The sequence below is a fragment of the Lissotriton vulgaris genome, chromosome 1_1 (genome assembly GCF_964263255.1).
Source record: "Lissotriton vulgaris chromosome 1_1, aLisVul1.2, whole genome shotgun sequence".
Lineage (NCBI taxonomy): Eukaryota > Metazoa > Chordata > Amphibia > Caudata > Salamandridae > Lissotriton > Lissotriton vulgaris.
Window position 1 is genome coordinate 838,063,672 of NC_141685.1, and position 25,061 is coordinate 838,088,732.

At 41.2% G+C, this 25,061-nt stretch overlaps 1 protein-coding gene across 1 annotated transcript in view; it reads right to left on the reverse strand.

Annotated features, from left to right (window-relative positions):
* LOC147747989 (guanylyl cyclase C-like) overlaps positions 1 to 25,061 on the reverse strand; it is a 679,125-nt gene that overhangs the window by 158,369 nt on the left and 495,695 nt on the right. Inside the window, exons 17-18 of the mRNA XM_086957579.1 lie at positions 22,316 to 22,448; positions 3,098 to 3,235 (exon numbers count right to left, since the gene is read on the reverse strand). Of these exons, the coding sequence (XP_086813705.1) occupies positions 3,098 to 3,235; positions 22,316 to 22,448 (271 nt within the window). The remainder of the gene's footprint in view (positions 1 to 3,097; positions 3,236 to 22,315; positions 22,449 to 25,061) is intronic.

Consider the following 25,061-nt stretch of genomic DNA (forward strand, 5'->3'; position numbering starts at 1 on the left):
CTCAAAGTTGCAAGGTTTTCCACTGAAGTGCAATCGTTGTTACACACTAATTTTCCGTTACATTTTGGGGAACTTGTGCATCACATTTTTAATGCTTCGAACACCGCTAGTGTTGTACACTTTTTTTAAATGATTGGTTCTGGATTTGTTTCTGAATTTCAGACTGTACTTGGAGTGATTCCATCTTTATACATTCACTCTTTTCAAGTGCTTCCGTTGGTATTATTCCTGTTAATTGCTTTTGGTTCTATTTTTGTTGCTCCGCAATGGATATTTAACAACAAGTCCAAATTGTGATTGAATTACCACACGTCTGTGTGTGCCATGAATGCATGGTGCAGTACTTTGGATTGTCTCTGCTGCTGGAACCAAATGACAACTGGTCTTTGTCTTTTCGGCCCACATGGTTTCAGAGTGTACAGCCTGTGGTTGGTTGCCTGTGGTGCTCTTTCTAGTGTGCACTAGACATATGGCTTGCTACGCAATTGGCACAAACTATGGACATGGATCTGTGTTTGTATCTGATGAGGGTGGATCTTCAGTGCTGTGGTATGCTGCTACAGTTGCTGCAAAATGCTTCTTGTGAGGTGCCTGTGCCAGATTGGATGAATGCTTCCGCTCCAGGATCTATGGCATCTAGCTCCTTGTCTGAGGCTACACACCTTTGCTGATGGGGCTGGTACTGACAAAGTGTGTTCTTTGGAACTTGCAATTCAGGCTAAAGTGGATCTGTCGTCTGTGGATATAGGTTCCTTCCAGGAACCAAATGACTTTTTGGACATGGTGGACCTTTCTGGGTTACCGTCATGGAGTACAGATAGGCTCATATGAAACTTTTTTATTTTGTCTTTTGCTTGTAATTTTTTTTTTTTCGTTTACAGAAATGTTTCTATTGGCATATTTTAACGGCTTTTAGTGTGCTTGCAGTATTAAGGTTTTATATTACATACTATTATGCTCTCTAAAGGCATTTATATTGCCTAGCTTTTATTAATAAGTCTCCATCACAACCAGGGAGAGGGTGTGACATGGCTTACATTTATTCTCCATTACAAATTCAACTCCTTAAGTTGACATCTCTGTCTTGTGGTGCCCTTTGCCACACTTTTCTACTAATTAACTTTTCTGCTATACCGTGAATGTATTGTATGTTAATTTGTGATAGGCACTGATGCGCTGTAGTCTGTACAGTTAACTCCAGGGTTGTACATGAAGAACGCAATACCACTATTTTCTTTTCTTTCTGTGCGCATTAGGAGACACTTCATTTTAGCTAGACAAAACCAAATGAGCCCCCCTGTGCCTTTGCTACAGTTTATATAAACAGTGTTTTATTATATAAACAGCTTCTGTGCTACGGCTCTTTGTGAGGAGGATTTTCATGCTGGGAATTTTCACAGAAATGCTGCAGACTGTGACTGAGATGCAGCCCTGCTGACTCCAACCTCCTTCCGACTAAGGAAGATAACCTGTGCACTGCGACCAGCTTCATGACACCTAAGACCAAGGTATGGAGTTTGGACTATCCCAATTGATGTGACAGAATAATATCATTTAAGCTGTCTTTAATATAGTTTAGCTACAGATTGGCAAACATTAGCAACAATTATCATGGTTCATTTGTTTATCCTGGTTCCCATTCTAACAATTCTAATTACAGTAACATGTCTTTTTTTGCAAGAATATGATCATTTCAATAAAGGTTTTAAAATGCATTGTTGTATCTTTCTCGTGTTTACCTTGAGTGTGCAAGAGTGACAGATTAAAGGGTTCCACAGAGGCCTTGGGAATCAGAGTGTCATGTTCGAAGTTGACAACATCTTTCACCCTGGTTGTTTTAGGGGATGGATGTGGTACTGTGATAAATCCAAAACTCACCAACATTTACTGGTGGTATTTGTGGACTGAGTCCCTGTATTCTGAAGTTCGTGTTGGTTTAATACACTGTCCTGCTATATTTGCAGGGACCGTGTAACACTGCCAAACAACAACACAGCACATCACAAACATCACTAAACTAAAAGAAGAGCACACTGGTCGCCTTTTTCCCACTAACATTTTTGTTTGGAACCCAAAATACTTTTTATTTTAAGGCTAAAAACCTGAAATGCACATATCTTACATGTGGGGACTGTCAGGAAAACTGTTTAGCAATTGATCCTCCTCACACTCAACAACAAAAGGACTATGAGAAATCTATCATCTTGAGCACAGAATGTAGAAAGGATTAAATGGAATCCCTGAAACCAAATAACATAGGGTGTGGGTAAGGATCAGCACAAAAACTGCGGATTGTGGTAAAATGCGGGGTGGTGGAATTTCCAATTTATTTCAGATAGTAAATTGCGCATGTATGCCATTCTTTTTAGTGCTGGTGAAGGAACAGCATAGGAGTTTGTTGAACCCTGTAGTTGCTTATCATTATGAACTGACTACAATGGATGCATACAGCCACTAGATGAACTACACAGACCCACAGGGAAGAATATAAATCAGTGGTAACTATCTAAACCATCACACTCTAATGTATATCCAAATGCATAATGCAAGGATAGGCTACACCCACACAGCAATAAAGCAAAAAACTAAGGGCCCAATTCACAAAGGTAAATGCGACGAAAGTCTAACTTTAAGACTGTTGGTATTCACAAAAGGCATTTACGTGTCGTAAAGTTAGACTTTTTGTCTCAGTTAAACTTAAGTTTTGGTCTTAAGTGTAACTGAGACCAGACGTTTTGCTCTCAGTTACTCTTAAGACCAAAACTTAAGTTTAACTGAGACAAAGTTATAACTTTTCAAATCGTAAATGCCTTTTGTGAAGTTGTAAAGTTAGACTTTCGTCTGACCACATCACCTTGTGTAATTCAGTGCCTGCACAGCAGCAAAATGAATAACCTGGGATATAACGATTTCCAAAATGCAAATTTAGTGCTGGAGTTACCAAACCAAGTCCATGATGATTCACCATGTAATAATAAGGAGAGCATATTTTTATTAAGGTCCTTGCGGTTTGAGCCACACTCAGGGGATCCTAAGGGCTGATAGACTTGATGTTCACATAGCTGGACACTGACTGTGTGATAGTGGTTTTGGTTACCTTTTGGGTCTTGCCAACATTCAGTGTAGAAAGTTTCCTTCCGTTGGATGATCTCTTGAGCGATGATTGCATAGCTGTAGACGTCGCCTTTCTGAGACACTCCTTCCTGACGAAGATGCTCGGGAGCCATCCACAAGTCTGACGAAAGAGATAGAGAGAGAGAGGAAGAATATTGACAATTAATGCGAGGTATGCTGCACTTCCTGGAGAAATTATGCAAACTTAAATTGTGTGAAAATGTAATGTGATGGCACATCTTGCATTCAAAAGTCATGAGAGTTACAAGAAAGGGGCAGTTCGAGCAGAAAATGCCTGCTGACTGTGAAACATTTCCTGCTCAAACCAATTTTCCAGAGAAAACAATGTGCTCTGATCCACTGGTTGGTCGGATTGCTTGGATCAGATGTAGGAAGCTGTGTTGCTCGGCCCACTGCTGCAATTGTCAAAGGCTTTGCTGCTTCCACGGTCCGGACGCTATTCGCAATGGCTGTTTGTCCTGGCCGTGTCAGACCCTGCCGGCTCTTGATGCCCCCTGTTGCCTTGCACCCCTCCCACGAGGTGTAATTCAAGGACTCCCTTGCACTGCATGCATTGTGCCTGAAGTGAGAAGCACACTAGGTTGTGAGGCACGGGAGGTTATAGGCAGGGCACAAGTTGTGTCCACCCTGTGAAGAGGTTGAGCCCCTCTGAAAAATGTGCTGAACTCGTCCCAGTGTAATTTTCAAACAGCAGGACACATTCAGCAGCACCTGCAAGTAGCCTGCTTTTCTTTCAAGCAGCAAATTTAAGGGGTCATCAGGCCTCTTTTTTTGTTGGAGTCTCCTGGCTGGGAGCAATCAGGAGCCTCACAAATAGACGCAAAAGCAGTGGAGGGGAAACAAGGGCGCACACCTTGTTAGCTCTTCACACATACTTCAGAGTCAGCTTATTACTTTGTTCAGTCCCTGTTTTGGAGATATGCATGCACTGGGAGTATCCCAGATGTGTTGGTCTTTCCCAGTATTTACACAAAACAAATAGGAATTATATAGCACTTTCTTCCGATGAGGAGGCGTTGAAATAATTTAACTATTTCTTCTTGGCTAGCACTACTCGTCCCAATACAGGGTGTCAGAGTGCTTTACATCACATGTACATATTGCAAATACAATAAATCATATGTTTGTACATCAATGTACATGATGTGTTACATAAAACAGTGAGGGGGTTAAACGATGTAGAAGTCACATGTCATCTTTCATAGCTCACTGTGCTATATTTGAAAGATTACAGTGCAACTGCAAACAGCATAAGGATCTCTGTGTCAAAGGAGTAATCCACTTACCTATCTACATAAAATACCATCTGTCATTAAAATGTTACATGATGTGCTTTGCAGAAGGCACATTAAACTTCCATGCTACTTTCAGTCGAGACTGAGGCTAGACAAAACATAGATCTTTCCAGCAAGTGAATTAACCTCCAGAGTTATCTTACCATTATTATTCACTTAGATTACTGGGGACATACATATTTCTTCAGTAGGTGCCTTTACCCCATGAGAGATTTTAAAGTTCAGTCTTTGCAAACAATTGAGCAGAACAGATTTACCTTCAGTTTTCTCCTTGTTTCCACTTTTTGAGCTGTCAGGTTGCGTCAGTAACTGTGAGGGGGTTTAGCTATAGTTATGCCAACAATAAGAACATGATAGATGTCTGCTGCTAAACGTGGAGGTGACATTTTGGGGGGCAGTGTATAATTTATATAAACATAAATGTAGAGCTCTGAAGTTTTTCTTAGGGTCCTATTGCTGAATGCCAAGATCACCATAACCTTTTTCTTTCTCTACCCTAAAATTGCTTGCAGGTTGTTTTTTCATCCCGTTTTCTGCCTTCATCATTGTCTTTTTTATCTCTCTCTGTTCTTCCCTTTCTGTCTTTCTCTCTTGCTTTGGGTCATGGTCTGTTGATAAAAAATGAGGTCCAATCTTCTAAAATGAGTGCAAGTGGCTAAGGCTGAGTAAGAATTCTTCGCATAGGAGAGTGGTCTCACCTCCGGAGAGCTCAGGCAGCTAAAACAATTGCATCTACATGGAAAAGTGCTGTATTTCGAATATTATGCCTGGTTGGGTAGGCTGGTGGTGGAGTTAGTTTGTTCAATCCTAGGCTAAAGGAAGCTTTACGCTGACAAAAGGAAACATTGTTTTATGTGTACCTTACAAAAGTTTGAATCTTCTGCCTAAATCAGGAGGGTTTGCATGTATACTCAAAATGTGCTCAAATGTACTCATGATAGACCTGTTAAACATATATGTGAGGGCTTAAGACTGTGGTGTCCATTTCTGTGATGCCACGGGTGATGTTACGTGCTGTGATGTCACTTGCATACTGCCGAACTACGTTAGTCCCCCCACTTCTTTTTTTAGGACTTGTGCCTTGGTTATAGGGATAATCGAAAAGTCAGTCAAGCTGAGAACGGGGAGCTGGAAGCTGAGTCCACACGGAGTTGGGAGTAAAAATAACTTGTGTGCGATGGAAAAGCCAAGAGCGTGGGAGGAGCATAGTGCTGCTCCAAGGGTTGAATCCCTGATGTGTGCTCCCCTGCACTGGTTCCTGAAAATCAGACTACTCTTGCTCTTTCATCCCTGCAGAGACCCCCAAGGGAGGAGAGTAATAAACTTCAATTGCTGCTGGAGGATATATATTGGAGATATGACACAATCAAATGCTAAAGCAATACCAGTCTGCAGTAGATGAAAATGCCAATAAACGTCAGAAAACCAGCAAAAATCCCCCTGCAAAGAAAGGCACCTGGTGTGACAATAAGGTCACCAGGACAGGAGATCATGAGAGCAAGGAAGATAAGGGTGGTGCAAATAAACATGAGGCGCAAGTAGAGGCGTACCTGCGCGCCTAAAAACAATGATGACGTCTTTTACTTTCTCCTATACCGGCACACCAGCTGAATGTCCACCAGTCAAGTACCTTGAAGAAATGTAACTTAAAAAAACAGAAAAATAGACGTGCTATTCTCACACAATAAGGCTGCAAGAGACGTACACGCTTCCCTGCCGCTGCACTCCACTCCCACAATCGTACCACAACCATCAGTTACCCAAGACAATCCATGGCTAAGGAAAACATCAAATAGGAAGAAAAAGACGCTCGTCCAATGGGAGAAATGGGAAACAAAAAGTATGGAAGCAAGAAAAAAACTGCCGAATTCAGCAGTAGACAACAGCCTAGCTGCTGACTTAGTAGTGGAAACAAAGGCGACTGGACCTAAGCAGGTACTTTCTGCTAATTCCTCAGAAGGGACATCACTCTGTAGTTCCAGCACAATATGTCCCAAAGTCACGCCAACTCAAGCCAAGCAACCTGAAGAAAGGAAGGGATGCTTGGTTGTCACTGAGGTGCATATTGTGCTAACACAATCACCACCAGCAATGGAGCTCTTGAAAACTCCACGTAAAGAAGAGAGAAACCACTGGCGCCCCCAGCAAAATCTCCCTGGCCCCTAGAACAGTCACCTAGCAAAACAGCAGCAGCTTCTAGGCAACAAAGGAGCAAATCTAGAAAACTCATCTACTTTGTCATTAGAAGCACCTCCGATATTACAAACGACTCAATCAATTTTAGATTATACCTCAGTGTCCCTAACACCAACCCCAAAGGATCCAGTAGACCTACACTGCAGGCTCCATTACCAAGCGCATTATGATCTTGGAACTGTCACCACTCTTAACTATAGAAGGCCAAATTGGTCAACAAGATCTATTACTCGTATCGAATCCAAAGCAAGGACTCAATGGGAAAGGATAATTAAGTAATCTACAGACCTGTCAGAACAATGGTCACAGATTTCGGTGCTCCTCCTGGCCGATGAAGGTTGCGTCTCAAAAAGACCAAACTTACAATTAAGTGACTGTCCTAGGAGGCCTTTAGCTGAGCCTGCTGTAGCAAACAAGAAATTAAATTGTGCACTTGAGCTACTTTGAAATAGGTCAAGCGCAAAAGCACTTAGGCCCACCTTAACTAAGCTGAGAAACTTATATAAAAGAGCAACATGGGAATCGGGCAAGAAGGACATGGAATAGTACTGACACAAAATTGTTAGTAGCCTCGAGAAGAAAAGAAGCAAGATAATTCTGGAGGCTAGTGGACTGTGCCGCAAGACCTAGGCTTCCCCCTGCATCTTCTAAAATATCAAAAGCATGGGTCGCCTATTTGCAAGATATGTTTAAGGGCAGCATGAATGTGCCAGCGAAGCCAAAAAGTACCCAAATAGTAGGTCAAACGACAGCAGAAAGTTATCTCTCTTGTTGGTGTAGCAACAGTAATCTCCATAGGGTGTCATGATGGAGCCCCTGATCCTAACAGACTCCCACAGGACATCTTTAACCGCTTCCGTGCAGCGCGAATTCCCCGCCCATGCTGACTCCGCCTTGCGCGGGCGGAGTCATGACGGAACGGTCCCGTCATCAGCACAGCTCACCCGTAGCTGATGACGGAACCGTTTTGTCATCAGCATGGAAGGGGTTAAAGAAAATCCTCAATATTGGGCAAAACATCCATGTCCTCTCTTCAACCACGTCCTCCTCCTGCAGGTCATAGCTGACTGTTGGTGGGGGTCAATAATAGCCCCGATTTACAAAGCAGGAAAAGGACACTGCCAGCAAATTACAGGTTGATTGCTTTGCTAAATGGGGAAGCAAAATATTTTGCTAAAAGTTTGCTGGCAGACCTAACAGAATGGGCAGAGGAAAATGCATTAGTTCCAGGGAATCAAACTGGGTTTATCAAAAATACAGGAACTGTTGTAACGTATCTAAGGCTCTAGTGTAATTTTCCTGATTCATGCCCTTATAGAGGTGTAACTTATCATATCCTTATATAGGCAAAAGAATCATAACCATATTTAGGCACAGCCAATGTAGTCTAAATACGGCATGGCTACTTCCACTAAGCTCTAGAGTACAACCAGTTCTTGAAGACAGTCAGTCTTCAGCAATACGGGAAATCCCCCTGCTTCAGTATTGATTTGTCCCAGAACTCCTGGAGCGTGTAAAGAACTTCGAGTTCTTAGTGACGTTATTATGTCCACTCTTAGGTCAAACTCGGCACCTGCCAGGTATAAATATGCCCATATCTGCCCTAACAAACACACAGTGGTTTTGGAGCAGATCGACTAACTACTTGCCCGACGCCCTGCTGTATGCTAGTGCCGAAAGGAAACCGACCCTCCCGCTGACGCACTGACAGAGACGCTGTCTTTTCTCCTGCTGAGAAATCCAGCTCCAGTGTTTCCCTGCTACCCTTGCAGGTTACTGGGAGATCGAGTCCTGAGAGAGAGATACAAGACCTCCTTCATTCTATAACCAAGGTACGGACCTATTTAGACCCTTAGAGAATTCTTGGATAGATTCTTGGCAGAAACTAACTCAAGCTACACCTCACTTACTTCTTCCCTTGTACTAGACTTAGGTTAGGTACACCGGGGTAGGCGTATTTTAGATGCACCAGTTGAGTACTTTTAGTCATTATTTATCATTATATGTATTTTATCTATTTTATGTATCTTATGGCTTAGAAACCATATAAATGCTTTTACAGTATTATTTCATAATACTCTTTTTACTGTACGCACTTTACTTCAAAATACTTCTCTTGCATGAGAAAGAAGACTGCTCAATAAATAACCTTTTTATTGAAAACGCCCGTCTCTCTATTTCTCTGCACTTCTGATGAAAGGAAGCATGCACGATTGACTGAGTGAAATAGCCATCTATTGTTTCCGCGACTCTGGAGATATATTCCTTGTTCTTGGGGAACAAAGTTGTCATGTTATATGGTTGTCAGAAACTAATCCCTTCTTGTGTATTCGAGAAAGTTTCTAGTGACCTCTGAGCTAGCTGGCATTCACAATTAAGTCCAACATATTCAATAGAGACCTAGTCGACTTCAGTCCTACGTCTAAACTATCGTTTATGTTATTCCATTGCGCAGAGCCTATTGGGAATATAGGAACTACGCTGCAGAACAATCATGAATATCCAAATGCTTTACGTATTAATAGACTAAGTAAAAACCCTCTCTCAGAACTTGCTCCTTCGCTTTGTGAATTTTCGCTCTGCCTTTGATGCGGTAAGCGAAATATTCTCTGGTGGACACTTCTGAACTGGGGAATTTCTCCAATGCTCCTCAAAGCTATGCAACCATTATACACCAGCACTTGGACATGAGTCAGGCTAGGAGCATTCAAGGAAAATTCAAGGAAAATATATACCAGCAATGGCTTGAAACAAGTCTGTGTCCTTACTCCTTACCCATTTTCTCTTTAATCTGTAACAAGCAGAACTGACAACAATTCTCAGCAAAGTAAATTGGCAACAGTCAGGCTTTAATGCTTCCCATATGTTGTTTGCTGATGATGTACTACTGATAAGTCATATGCAGGTTGGCTTATAAACGCCACAGCAAAGTATGCCTCTGAGCATAGATTTACAGTTAATCCTAAAAAAACAAAAACAATGCTAGTCAGCACAAGAAGAAGCCCGTCACCGAAGTATCATATTGAAGGTTCTGCACTGTAATCGGCGCCAGAGTACAAGTATTTGGGGATATTATTCGATTCAAGAGGCTTTCTTACAATGCACAGTCCCTCAATATCAAGAAAAAACAACACCCTAAAACCTGCCTTATGCTCTTTAAGGGACACATTAAAAGGTCTGTCTCCTCAACCATTAGTGCAAGTTATAGATGCAAACTTGCTCCCTCCGTAGCGTATGGAGCAGAAGCACTTGGGGAGAGCAGACAGAGTAATTGACAATGCAATAATTGGTACTTACCGGTGGTGTTCTGCATTCCACAACACAAATCTCCAGCCCAAATAGTGTTAGAGTTTGAATTATGGAGGTAGAGCCTGTCTAGTCTGGGTGCCTACTTAAAAACTTGTTATAAAATAAACAAAGCGCAGGGAGTCACATTAAGCAATGTTTTGTGGCGTGTAATATCAGACTCGGGAAATACTCAGGACATGAATATATGACACTGGCTATAAAAACAGTGCAGGTTGAGCCATTCTGGGAACTAACTCTTACCCAGGCGGCTTACAATAAAGCAACCAACTCAGCGGTTAAGAAGCTTTCTTCTCTCCAGATTAAGCCCAGCTGGAAAAAAGATCCCATTTCAATTTTTTGTTCAGCTGAGCAAATTTTCCTCAGCGGATCTATACTTTACTGTGTTTCTACTTTTGTATGACTCAGAAGTTATACCGATAGGACGCTGCCCAGCTGGGTGAGGGTTGTGCTTGAAAATAAACTGCTTCAATTCATTTGGGATAACTACTTATGATTTGCTTTGTCTAGCCTCTTCCTAGGCCACATTATTTACTTCATTACATCATGCTGAATCCAGGCTATTAGTATTTGATTCAGTTTTTAGATAATTTCAATCTGTCATCCTGACATATATGGCGACAAGTTCCTTCTTCTACTCTGTCTTGTTTTGGATGTATAGGCTGAACAGGGAGGGAAACCTGTGCAAAATCCATCCTTCTCGATATTCATTCAAATGAAGATGGTAAAATTTCCCCTTTCAGACAAAATGGAGAGTGGGAACGAAACAGCATTCATTTGCTTAGCCTCTTCACACTCTTTAGGTGGAATCTCAAAAAAATCTACTGCTTCCACTTCAGTTAAAAGGCCAAAAAGTAATGAGGACTTTCCTCCTAAATCTCCTCCTCCACTTACATTCCAAGGTCTTATAAAAGTGATCAGAACATTAAAACCTTTCATGGTGGAAACCATATATTCCCTGCAAAGAATTTAGGAAAAGAAGCCTACTCTTAAGAGAATATTTGCTATCGAACGAAGGGTGAGTGACACTGAAGTCTCCATACCAAATGTGTCAAATATGATTAAAGAGATTGACCAGCTTAATAAGTTGACAGAAGATTTGGAAAATTGAAAGTCTTCATCTGCATGGTATTCCAGAATGATAAGAAGGTTCGAATATGATTCCCATTTTCCAAAAGACCATTACCTTGACTGTACACATGAAAGGTCATGGTCCACTTCGCATTCAAAAAGATCATTGTGTGGTCCCAAAGTTTTCTTTGCCTAATAAAAGACCTAGTGGTAGCATTATCCTGTAACTTGCTGAATTGATGGATGTCTTCTCAGCTGCCTGGAAAATTGGAACTGCAATGGTCAGGAAATATAGTTTTCTTCTTACAGGATGTTTCAAATATGACTGATGGTCGAAGGAAACAATTTCTTGAGTTACGTCCGCAGATCAAGGCTAGGTATATTCTTGTCCATCCCTGCTTTACAAAGTTACCTACAAGGGTTAGACTATTACAATCGAGGATCCCAATCATCCTAGAGATTTCATTCGACAGTATAGATCAGAAGACCTGGAATTGGAATATAAACTTATTACATGATTGACTGTTTTTTTCTTGTTGTTTTGTTATTTTTAATACAGACATCTGTATTCTTTTCTCTGATTATGCCTAGGTGATTATATTACATTTTCACCCTGTGTTTTCATTTGTTTTTCAGATTGGAAATCTCATGGTCCTCTTCAGGTTTTGTTGTTCGGGTTTCATCATATATGAACTCCCTTATGCTGTTAGTTTCCTGATGTTCCTAGACCCACTCACTTTTCATCATTTCATTGTAACTGTTCTATTACCTTTATTATTGAGTCACTGTTTTTCGTATTTCTAATGTTTATTTTTTTAAATATATTTTGCCATGACTTCTTATTGCAATTAGTCAGAGTCACAGTCTGCACATCTGCATTTAGGTGTTACCCTTTCTTTGTATCCTGCAGGATGTTCTAATTAATTCAGCTTTTCTGGGTTTCATTAGTGACAAGGATCATTTTCTTTTGCAGTCACCTTTTTACTTTATGTCTTCATGTTGGGGGTAATTCTCTCACTCTTCTCTTCTTATTTCTGTTCTTTTTTTCTCTTTCTCCACTTTGTCTTATTCTCTATCTCAGGTATTTCTTTAAACTGTGTTTATGGAGACAACTGTTTAGTATTAACTTTAAATGTGATGAATCTTAGAACAGTTAGGTGGAATGTAAAGGGTCTAAACATTCTCTTAGGAAGCAGAGTTTGTCTCATTCAGCTCGTTCAGCTACATTGGAAGGACAACCAGTTTTATTACAAAAAACTCATTTTTCTGACACAGAAGTGGATAAATTAAAGAAACTATCGGTTGGCAACGTATATTCATCAACTTTTTTTTCTATTAAGAACTGTGTTGTTATATCTGTCATAAGACACCATACAGCGGTGGAAAAGACAAAGAAAATGATCACTTGACAAGGTTAAGCAAATATATTTCTCAGGGGGACCTCTTCTACCCGAGGATCTGTTCTAGCATCTGAATCCAAACAGTAGTGTTTGGTAATAGTGTGAACAGATCTCCATGTAGCCGCTTTACAGATTTCAGCGATTGGTATATTTCTCTTTCTTCTTATAGCATAACAGAATACAAGACACTATCCATCGGGATATGGACAGTTTGGACATGACTAAAACTGTATGGACTAGCACACAGTTTACAAATAATTGGGCTGACTTTCAAATTTCTTTTGCTTTGCCCAGAATAAACTTTAAGACTTGCCTAATGTATAGAGAATGGAGAGTGCTTTCAGCTGGTGTAGAAGGGTGCTGAAAGAAGATAGGCAAAGAAATGTTATGATTAACATGAAAATCCAAAATACCTTTTGGTAGGAATTTTGGATGATTCCTCATAACCACCTTACTAGAACGAAAAACTGTGTATGGTTCATAAGAACGTAACATCTAAATTTCGCTAACTCTGTGTGCTGATGTGATCACTGTGAGGAAAGCAGCTTTCCAAGAGAGATGTTGCTATGAGGTTTTATGAAAGGGTTCAGAAGGGGCCTTCATGAAGTATGAAAGAACATTCAGCTCCCAGGGAGGAGATGGATGCCGTATGGGAGGGAAAACCTTTTTCAAACCCTCTAAAAAATCCTTTATAACTGGAATTTTTAAGAGGTTGGTGAAGGGCATTTTTTATAGGCAGTAATTGACGTCATATGAACTTTTATGGAAGAGAATTGTAAGCCTGATTTGGCCAGATGAAGTGAATATGGAAGAATCACATCTATTTGACAGGTTGTTGGATTCACCTTCTTGTCAGAGCACCATATACAGAATCTCTTCCATTTAAATGAATATGCTGAATGCGTTGAAGGTCATTTAGCCTACTTGAGAATGTTCATGCATTCTTGTGGAAGGCTCAAATATTAATTTTTCACTATCTCAAAAGCCATGCTGCCAAACTCAAAGAGGAGAGGCTCGGAGGAACCATCTGGCCTCTGAACTTCGTGAGAAGATCCAGTCTGCACAGAAACTTCAAGTGTGGACGCTCCAACATGTGGAGAAGGTCTGTGAACCTCCATTGTTGGGGCCACTCCGTAGCAACCAAGATCATTCTGGCCCACCCGAGTAAGACGGCTTGAGAGAAATTATGGAATCAGGGAGATCGGAGGAAAGGCTTAGATAAATTTGCCAGACCAGTCAATCCATAGGGCATTCCCCAGAGTCCCTGGTTGGAAGTACCTCGAGGCGCAGGATGGGAACTTTTATTTTCTTCTGTAGAAAATAAATCTGTGTGGGGAGAGCCCATTTTGCTGAACATGCTTTACACAAGTCCGTCGTGAAGGACCCATTTGTGGTTTTCCTGAAGGACTTTTCTTAGGGAGTCTGCTTGAACATTTTAAACACCTGCGAGATGAGTTGCAGTGATCCGCAGGACTCTTGCTATCAACCAAATCCAAATTGTCTGGGCTTCACGAGACAATTGTCTGGATCTTGATGCCTTGCCTGTTGAAGTAGTTCATGGTTGTCTTGTTGTCTGTCTAAACAAGCAGGTAGTGCGTCTTGAAGGATCGGATAAAAGCCTTCAATGGTAGGTGAACGACACGTAGCTTGAGGAGATTGATGTGATAGGTCATCCCTCTTCGAAACCATGTTCCCTGGATCCTGATGAAATGGCATCCCTGGAAGGAGTTTTTGTTAAAAAGCACCAACATTTCAGGGACTAAGTGTGATCAGGTCCTCCCAATTGCCCAAGTATTGATTCTACTGATCCTTCAGGCATTCTTGCAGAGGTCTCATGTGGAGATAGGCCTTTGGAGTCAGAAAAATACACTAAAACGTGAAGCAGAGAATAGATGATATTGTTTTCACTGTGGGATGAGAGATTTTCATGAGAGAGTGACACTTCAGATGGATTGATAACAGTCTTTTCTCTGATGGATACACTCTTTCTTTTACAGTATTGATAGTGGTCCCTAAGTAATGCGGAGACTGTCATAGTCAGAGGAGAAGACTGCTTGTGAACTGATAACAAAGCTGGGCTTCTTGTGGGGTTGACACCTTGATGAGCCAGTTGTCTAGATAGGGCGAGATGAATATTCTGAGTTTTCTGAGATGTGCAGCAACCTCTGCGAGGCAGTTTGAGAAAGCTCTGGGGGCTAATTGAGGCTGAATGGAAACACTTTATCCAGGAAATTATTGTGACCTGCGAAAAACCTCAAGAATTTGCAGTGCTTCTTGTTTATTGGAACATGAAAGTATGCATCCTGGAGGTCTATTGAACAGAGCCAGTCTCTCCGGTTTGTTTGGGGATAGATCTCATGCAGTTCCATTATTAAAAACCTTTCCCTTCTAATCCATTTGCTGGTTAGTTTTAGATCGAGAATGGGTCTGAATTTGTTTTGGGGCCTTTCTTCTTCACCAGAAAATAATGGGAATAAATACCCATGCCTCGTTTTTTGAGGGAAACAGCCTCCACCACTTGCTTCTGAAGAAGGATGTTTACTTCTGAGCACAACATCTGTAGAAGTTTATTGGATGGTCTTGGTGGGCTAGTTGGTGGAGGACCGGTACATCTGAGGCAATACCCATTCTTACACTATTTAAACCCCAGTCGTGTTTCGTGATGGATTGCCACTCTATCAGAAAATGAGAGATACTTTCCCCTACCAGAGTGAGTAACGGAAGAGGGGGAAATAGAGATTCATTGTTTAGAGCCTGCTGTAAGTTTTTCCCCTTCAGCAGGCTACTTGATAGCTCTCCCTCTGGGTCGGCAAAGTTACTGTTGTTGGTAAGGTCTTTGTTGCTGCTATTGTTTGGTAACTTTGGTACCATTGAGGTGTTTGAACCCTCTAAACGTTGTTGATAAGTCTTTCAAATTTCTTTGGTTTTTCAAGACCTACCTCCTTCAGGGTCTCCATCTCAGACTTCATCCAAGACATCTCATCAACGTTATGACTGCCAAATATCGTGGATCCTGAGAAGGGAAGATTAAGAATGTGTTGTTGGGATTCTTGTTATGGGCAGTAAGACGAAGTCAAGAGGGCCTTCTTAGGGCCATACCATGACAGTACTCATGGTCTGCCAATGACGAGTTGGAGGCAGCATTAAAGACTTGGTTGGAGACCATCATGCCCTCATTTACCACCTTGAGAAAGCCCTCTCATCAAACTATGGGGTGATTGTCTGCAATTTTTTTTAAAGAGTCCCACAAGGCTCTGTCATATCTGCCCAGTAGGGTCGGAGCACCTCCTGCTTTCCTGGTGGTGGCAGCTGTACCACAAACCTTGCACCCCACTTTATCTAACATATTACTCTCTTTGTCTGGTGGCACTGTAGATGAAGAAGTATTTAAATGTAGTTTATTTTCTGCAAGAATTACCACAGAATCAACAGAGGATTTGAGTGGAGAAACAGTCAGTCCTACTCATGAGGTCTATATTTCTTTTGTAGAATCAAAAGAGCAGATTTGGCTGAAGCCGGTTAAAGAACAGCTCCATGGCTGGTTCCGATAGACCCAGAATCAATGGTAGGAGTGGTATGGATTCTGTTCGGTGGTGAAGCGTCTCAAAAATCACTGATGTAATGGACTGAGAGCCGGTATTGGAATGTTCAATTTTGATGCTCTTCTTACAAGTACCTCCTGAAAGGTGTTTATGTCATCCACTGGAGAGACTATTGTTTAGAGAGAGTCAGGCAATGTTGGTGAATATCTGCCAGCGCGGGAGGAGGAAGACTAAGAATAGTAAGTTGAATGACGTCTTGACCGTGTTCTAGACCAGGACACATTATGACGATGTGCGCGTCGAAAGGATGGTTGTGACAAGGAATGCCGGGGCCTGAGGCAATGCCTGCAATGTCAGGAACGATGACAAGATCTGGATTGTGATCATCAAAGACAAGGTAGAGGCCTCGGGAGAGGGGCTTCCACTGGTTGAGGTTGTGGAAGTAGCGCTGGCGCAGCAGGTGGAAGAGGAGGCAGAGTCAGAGGAGTAGGAGAATCTGGAAGCAGAATAGGTGGACAATGGAGAGTATCCCCTGGAGTATTCTAAGTCAGGAGAGGATGGTAGGTGTCTAGGTCTTGATTTTCTGACTATCTCCACAAGTCTGGATAGTCTTGAAGTCAACCGACTTCTCAATGTTGATTTTCTCCTCTGTCTCAAGGTCGACAAACTCCTTGACATCATACCTCTCCTGCGCCTCGATGACGTTGTCTCCTTTGACGTCGACCTCCTATGTTTCGATGTTGAATGCCGTCCCCTCTTCGACATCAACCCATCCCTCGATGGCAAACGTATAGGGATTGCACCTTACCTCAACGTCGATGCTCTCGATGTCGACCTGGAACAATGTAATTTTTGATGCAGGCTTCTCTATTTAGATCTCCCACATCTGGAGTCCTCAGAGGAAGGTGCAAAAGCCCTGGTAGAGGACTAACCCTCTCCATGCTCTCTGGATGTCCCATCTTCTGATTGCGCCTGCTACTTGAGTCGCTCCTCTGTACCATGGAGGCAAATCTTCTTCATGTCCCTCAGGGTGTGCCTGGAAAACTTCCTGCAGTGTGGACATCTGTCAGGAACATGGCTCTAAGAAAGCCAGATGATGCAGACATCATGAGGGTCTGACTTGGCCGTCTTTCTTCAACTGTCAGGACTCTTATCAAATAAAGAAGACATTTAATTTGACCAATGAAAAATTAATTCTGTCAGGAAAAGATAGATAAACACTAAAACAGATTGAATCCACTGAATGAAACACTTGTAAAGAATTTCCTAGTCAGATTTTTGAGGAAAAAAAGGGCAAAATGTTTGTGCTCAGTACTCCAAGATCCCGTCACCAGGAGTGGGAAAAAAAGAACTAAAGCAACTGCCACCTGTGATGCGATACTGGTAGTCTCTGGGCCCTTAAAGTCCAGACATTGTTTTTCACATATACATAATGGCAGACTATAGGGCTACACTGCCCTCCTTTTCTTCATCTTTCTTCCTTTAAAAAGGGTTTTTGAACAAGATTTAAGTAGTCAAAAAAATCCAGTTAATTTACTTTCAATTTATATGTATATATCAGTCGTGGCTGGTGAACTTTGAAAGTGGTGGGGTGTGAATGCCTGCCTCGTGTTTAGCAGAGAGAGATAAGCAAGCAAACCTAAGTTCCTCTAGAAGAGTTAGAGAGGCGAGTGTTCTATCCACCCACCCCCCCAAAAAAACCTACAAAATGCTGCTGAATGGATCCAAATGGCACATTACTAACACAATTTCCACACAAATTGGTTTAAAATCCAAACGTTCTGAACAGACATTAAGGAAATTTTTACAATACTTTCATGATGTGACAGCAAAGCCCTACACTCCTTAGGACTGTTGGTGGTTCACCATCTCTAAAAAAACTTTAAAGAAAGGGAGACAAGGCACTGTGTTTTCAACACATTTTCTCTATGTATTAGATTTCAGGAGATTATCCAGGTGCCACTACCATCTTTGATCAAAACTTACTTTGTATTGCTGCAAATATGATTAAATGAGATCACTGACTTTTCCGTACTATTAAGAAGAGGCTGAGATGACCCAATGCTCTTGCTTGGCTTGAGAGTCTGTGCACAGCCAATGCACTGTTTGGCATGTAAATCGTGCAAGAAACATCATGAGCAATATGATAAAGTCTCTTTAAAATTCAAGCATGTGTATTTCTTTAACAAAGGGAAGCATTTCACCTTAGTATTTTAGATTACATCAGTACACTGAGGGGCATTTATTAGAAGTGACAGTTTAAAAAAATATATTCATGTCCCTTCCTCCCCACCGCAGGCAGGTAATTTGTCATGTGCAGCTTAAATGTGGCGTAAGTTGTTTTTCTACAAGGAGCAACATTGTGAAGTAAAGGCAAGAGAGGTAAAAAGGAGGCATGACAAAGTAAAGTAATTGCCTGAGGTCACACAATTTGGTAAAGTGGAGAATCCAGGTTTGAGAACAGTGTTTCAGATTTTACAATGTGCAATTCAGTCACTTGATGAACAGCTTTTTCTCCTACCTATTTTACATCAATAGTTAATGCTCTATCTTTAATTTTGGGAGATGGGTGAGAGCCTGTGTGGGAAGCAGAAGCCAGACACTGTTTTCAACCTCTGCCTCTAGAGGTTTTTCAATCTGTTGTTACTCATGCATTTATGACAGTTTTGGGGGTTAAGTTGAAGAATGGAAAGTTTCACTGCAAGTTAAGTCAAGTTAAAATCAATCTATAATTATTTTTCTCAAAAAGCAAAATAACTCTTTATCTGCACATTTCCTCCAAGAGCAGCCGTGAAACCCGCCACATCTACAAATGCAAATCTTATCTGTGATCAGCTTCAAGAACGGTATCAGGAAGGGGAGTCGAGTTTTTTTTGTGTTGGATGGAAACGTCTGACATAATCAGAATTACGTTGAGCTGTTACGCCCTGTGCTCATTGATGTAGCTCAGATTTTATCTGGAGTCAGGCATTGCTTTATTTTTGTGCTTCAGACAGACTGCATTTAAATTAACATGCACATTTTGGTGCAAGGGAAAACACATGGCACATGAAATATGAAATGAGGCCTAGTCGAATGCTTTTAAAAGGGGCACTTTTGGTGCAAGCAAAGTGAAAGACATGAAATGAGGCCCAGTCAGTCTGAAATGCTTGTGCTGAATTAACATGTATTTTTGCAGTGTAGAGAAAACTCATAATTTCAGTGGCCTTTTTTGCTTTGAAGATAATCATGGAATGTGGTCTCTCTTCCCAGCTCTTTTCCTTGTAATCTACATTCCCTATTCTTGTCTTAAGAGACTTTGGCTTTGTTGCGTATTTAGACCATGTATATTCAGTTCATAACACATCTTTTTATAATATGTATTAATTAACCATGCACCTACACGGGGCAAAATGCTTTTTTGCATGAAAAGCTATGTAAAACATTAGAGCATGTTGCTATGAGTATGTATTAACTGTGTGCGCTTTGAAAATTTACACTAGTGCATGTTTTATGCTATGTTGTACATTGCACATTTTTGCATGTTGTGCACAAATGAATAGAAAAGCTGCTTTAAACTAATAGCTTTGCTAGGTAATCATTTATACAGGGTACTAGTATGGGGGAGGTAAAACATAAAAGGGTTTTATTTCATAAATTAATACTATTTTTTGTGTTTGTTTTGTTTTTTGAGACTAAGATAAAATGGCTGCCTGTGAATCCAGCAAGGCTGTGAATTGTATTGAGTGAAAGAGCATGCGCAGAACCAGCTACATACTGCCAAGTGCCTTGAGTGAAGAACTGGTTCAAGGACACCATGAACTGTACATTCTTGTTACCCTGCCAATGTATCAGTGTTTGTGGAATGTGTACTTCCTGCGTGCGATGTGTCAGGAAGGAGGAAATAGACTGAAACATTTTTCCTAGTAAATGTTGCTAAAACATATAATTGTATTAATCATTAACGCTTCCTTTGTTAAAACCGGTATGGTTTGGAATTTCCAATGAGAACAGAATGGTGAGACCCTCATGTCATATATGGTAACCAATCACAGTGCGAGTTTTCCGAATCTGAATATTTTTTTGTGTTGTCTGCCAAGAATTACAGTATAAATAATGACCTCTTTGGAGGTGTGTTAGCTTTAGGAATCGTGTGAGCTTTTGAGAGGGAGCAGATTAGACTAGACAGCATATGGGTTAAGTATGAGAAATGTCGCAGGTGCAACCTGGGAGGAGATTGCGTCTGAGGAGAGACAGAGAGAGAGGTGGAGGTTCTTGTTCATATTTTTTCAGAGAAGTCTTTGCAATTCATATTTTTGGCAAGGCAGATCACATTCCTCTGTGGTCTGTGAAGGAGGGGCATTTTCAGGAGCAGCCTCTCTCAGATTGATCAGACCAGGGCAGAGAGTGCAGCTGACTAGAACAGGTTTAGATGCTAAAATTCTAAGTTTATGTTTTGACTAATTAACTAGTTTTTTAAAGGATTTATTTGTCTTATGCATTTCTTTCTCTTTATGGGAGATTTTTGCCCTTTATTAATTATTAATAAGCCATGCAAGACTCACTCTTTTCTCAGGAACTCTTTAAGAGTTTTTACTGACATTTTGCGCCACATTTTCTTTTCTACATGTGATGCCTTATATGCAGATTATAATATGTTCTGTATTAATTCTATTTTTCCTGTTTCCAAAATTCTGTAACCTGACTGATATTTGACTAATGAATAAAGGGTCAGAGAAACGTAACTTTTGACTAGAAAATAAAACCCTTTATAAATACTCACAACTCTCTTAATCGGCTTACATATTCTTTGTATTTGGATTTTTCATGTTCAGTAAAGTCTCCTGAGGGTAATACACAGTGTTAAGGGCTCAAACACCTTTTCAGCGGTAAAATAGAGGTAGATGAGGTTTTGCATTGAGACACTACAGTGAAATTACCGCTGGATCACCATGAAGCTTCTATTATGCTGGCTGTTTGCCCTCCCTATGTCCCAATCGAACTTAACACATCTCCCTGATATAGGGATGGTGAAGAAAGGAACCTGAAATGCGCAGGTAAGACAGTTTGTTGGTGTAAGCTGCAGGTTTAAGCAAAGAGCGAAACACCCTTGAGAAAAGAGAGTAATGTTACGCTTTTTGCTTAAGAAGCATAGGATGATTTTCTTAAACAAAACAAATTATCCTGCTGCTCCTTAAGCAAAAAGCGTAACAGTACTGTCTTTTCTTAAGAGTATTGCTCTCTTTGCTTAAACGTGCAGCTTTAAGCACTATCAGCTGCTCCCTTAATTAAAGTGGAGGGGGTGCAACCCTTTTGCCCATTATTAATGAGCCGCCACTAGTGCAAGCTTGCATTAAACTGTGTTTAAAAAACTACCCCTGGAGTGCAGGCTTTCTTTCCTGCCCCAGCGCGGCCTTGCCTGAATAATTGTTACATTTATAAAGGGGCCTGCGCCCATTTTGCCCTGAACCAACCCCGCTGATGGATGAGATCGGCACACAGCACGAGAGTTGGTTTTCGCTGGAGGTTTATATGTATATATATATATATATATATACTACCCTTTGTTCAATGCAATCTGAAGAAATTGGCCATTGTAGCCTTTCTAATAGGCTGCACAATATTCATGTCTTAAGTGACTCTCCAGGCCTTCAAGAAGAAAGGCGAACATCTACACTTAAGAAGACATATTATAGAAAGTGCTCCGGGATACCCACACGTGGGCGGGACTATTCAGTGCCTATGACTATCCATGGAGATCCCCTGAGAGAGAATGGGAGATATGAGGTGATTATCTCTCAGCATCTTGAATTATCCTTAATGTGAAGACTGTGTAGGACAACTTTGGAAACTTTTTATTTTTAACACGTACCTGCTGTACTACTGAAACAATAATGATATCAAATAAGACTATGCTGTAAAAAACTGTTAAATATAAAAAAGTAGATGGAGATAAGTATTTCTGTCTGGCTTCCGGCTCTGGCCCGACTCAAAGATAGACGGTAGCTACAGGAGGAGATACCAGGCTCAAAGTTACTGTTTCTGACTAGTATCCCCACTCCAGTTACCAGCCATCATGGGTTGTCGTGTACGTTTTTTTCCTGCTTTCACCACAAGGAAAATCTTTGCAAAATCACCTCTGATTTTATCAGGTGTGTTTCCACACCTGGTAAAGTTTGGAATATGCTGGGGTAGTAACTCTCCTGGAACCATGGGCCCGCTCTAAATCAGAAACTCAATTCTTTAACAGGTTAGAACTAAACACCCCTTAATAAGACAAATGTTGGCTACAATTCCCTGGACCAACACCCAAGCAAATACTGCGGATTTCCAGCCCTAGAAGAGGCTCATTGCAGTTGGGAGTAAAACAAGCAACAATATGCTTCTGTACCTCTACTCCAGGGCAGAATGGTATTGTAGCCAAAATCTGTGATCTTTACCACCATGCGGCTGTCCACCACGCAATTTGTTGACTTGAGACGACCATGGACCTCGGTTTTGCTGGAGTGGAGGTAGGACATGCCCTGTGAGAAAAGAAAGGGAATGAGGTTACTGTGTTAGTGTACGTTATGTGCTATAGAGACAATTGGGTTGAACCAAACCTCGAACAGTTTGTATAGGAAAAGAAACTACCTCCTAAAATGAACACAAATGCTCAAATATACAACCCCTCATTTGGAAGAATTTGCAAAGTACAATTATTTTATATACATATAGTAGCCTCTTAAAAAATCAGGAAATGCAAAAAAGTGATGTACCGACAAATAATTAATCTAAGCTTCTTGAAAATTACACTTGGATGCATTTTAGTCCATCGCTTTTTTCTCTCAATGTGCCACTGCAAACAGGTGCCAGCCTTATGCAAATCAGCCTTGCTCCTACCCTAAGTTGCACTCTCTCTCTACAAAATTCAGGAAGGAACTCAAAGTTTACATCTTCCCCTGTTTCTGCCCTGAACACCTCCTACTCCAAAGGAACTTTACCCCAACTACAATCCTAAAAAGAAGCTAATCTATATGTCCACTCTCTTGATATTGAACAGCCGTGCATGCAATTTGGATGTCTGCATAGCCATAAAAGTATTTCTCCTTCTCTGTGAAGTACTACGGTGTACCCTGGTGCCGAAGTGACATACAATAAACATATTAAAAGGATTGTAATACATACAGAGTTTAGACTGGGGGAGGGTTCTGGACCCTGCTGCTTGGTCTGCTGGAGTGAGAATTGACCCCCCCAATCTGTCTCCGAGGTCTGAGACCCTTGTCTTTGTTACAGGGTACTTCTCCTAACACCGCCTGAAATCTGGGACTAAATCACTTTTTAGCTCAAAATACCTCTGGAGGATAAGGCCAACCTGCCAAGCCGATCCAACAAAAGTGTGTTGTTGCTGGGCTAAAGAATCTGGTTGCTCCCGCTCTGAGCTTTTCTACAGCAGCAAATCTGATTCAGCTGTACCTCACATAGAAGGTATCTGGCAATGTGGAACCCTGTTCTGCTACAAGCTACAGCCTTGCCCTGCTAGAAGAATCTGAGCTACAAAACAGTGCCTAAATCCGAATGTAGAAATTTCTACTGGGCGAAGGAGTTGACAGTGTCCAGCCACCAAGAGACCTTCCTTTGGCACGAAATTCAAATTTCTCCTGCTTGGAGCTTTCCCGACCAAAATCAATGGCGTCATTGTCCAAAGGCTATCCCACCCTGTGGAGCTCTTCTCAGCCACAGCCGGTTGCCTTGTCCCACTGAAGATTTTTTACTTTAATTTCAGAGACTTAGCAAAAGATAAACCTGACTTGGTTGAGCCTGATTTCTGTTACCCACCAGCACTCCTAGGTATTGGTCACCCGCGAACAGATGAAAGAAGTTGGCTCCTAATACTCTCTGGCACTATATTGAACCGTCAACTTGAAAATCCATATGTCTCTAGAATGTCTTCTGCTGAGATGGCTACAATCTATTTTATAGGGCAGAACCACACAGTGTTGAGCTTTTTAGGAGAAAGGTACGGATCTTGGGCCTCCGGTTTTTAATATAAAACATTGTACTCACATTGCCTGTATTGAAAATCACTTGTTTGTTCCTCTCGAAGGGTAGGAATGCCTTGTGCAACAATCTGGCAGATCTTAGATCCTGTAAATTTACATAAGGTAGAGGTTGTTCTTTGCACCAAAGACTACTGGCATATAAATTGCCCAGGTGAGCTTTCCAGACTTTCATTGATGCATCTGTTATGTGATACTCAAGTATGCATCTTCCAGATCTATTGGCTACAATTAATATTCTTTCACTATGCACAGGGCAACATCCTATTAATGCATAGTGTGAGAATGGTTTACACCAATAACTACTGGGTGAGATTCTGTAAATCTAGAACTGGTCTCTATTCTCTATTGCTATTCAAGATGAATAAGAATGTTGAATACAATCTTTGATTTGTTGACTCTTTGGAACCTTTTCTACAACCCCTTCCTTAAGATATACCTATTTAGAAGTATTTGAGGCTTGCACCTTCTCTACCTTGATAGGTTCACAGATTAGTTTTGCCAATATGTCCTCCTACCACGTGTCTGATATCAAATCCTGCCATTTGTCGAGAGAGTGTAGAATCGCCAACATGTTCACTTCCCAACACCCACTGCCATTAAAACTGTGGACGCTGGAGATGAAGGAAAATCAGGCCTGCTTTTACTGGAGTTGTGATTTGAGGTTGGTTAGTTGTTCTTCCTTGATTGGTTTGATTCCATCTGCTGCCTTTGCAACTGTTTATAATAAGACTTGAGCGTTGTCCTGGTGGCATGTAGGTTCAAAAACGACCCCCTTGCCGGTAATACCCACTCTGCTGTGTTATACGCTTGTAAGAAGAGTAATTTAAATGATGATAAAGAGTATCTACAGATCTGGTGACACCTGTATCTGATTTAATTGATTGAATTGCGTCAACAACATGCTTCGCAAAGAATTTTAACGTGCACCCTCTGTCTAAAGGATATACTTTTTACGCAACTATTATGCCTTACTTCAGCAGGATTATCAAATTGCTTAAAGCCTACAACCAGTGAATCAATTGTTTAAACAGGGAATTGGAAGCTAACTCTCCTTCCTTAGGGTCTGTCAAACCTTGATTTCTATCCTCATCAGGC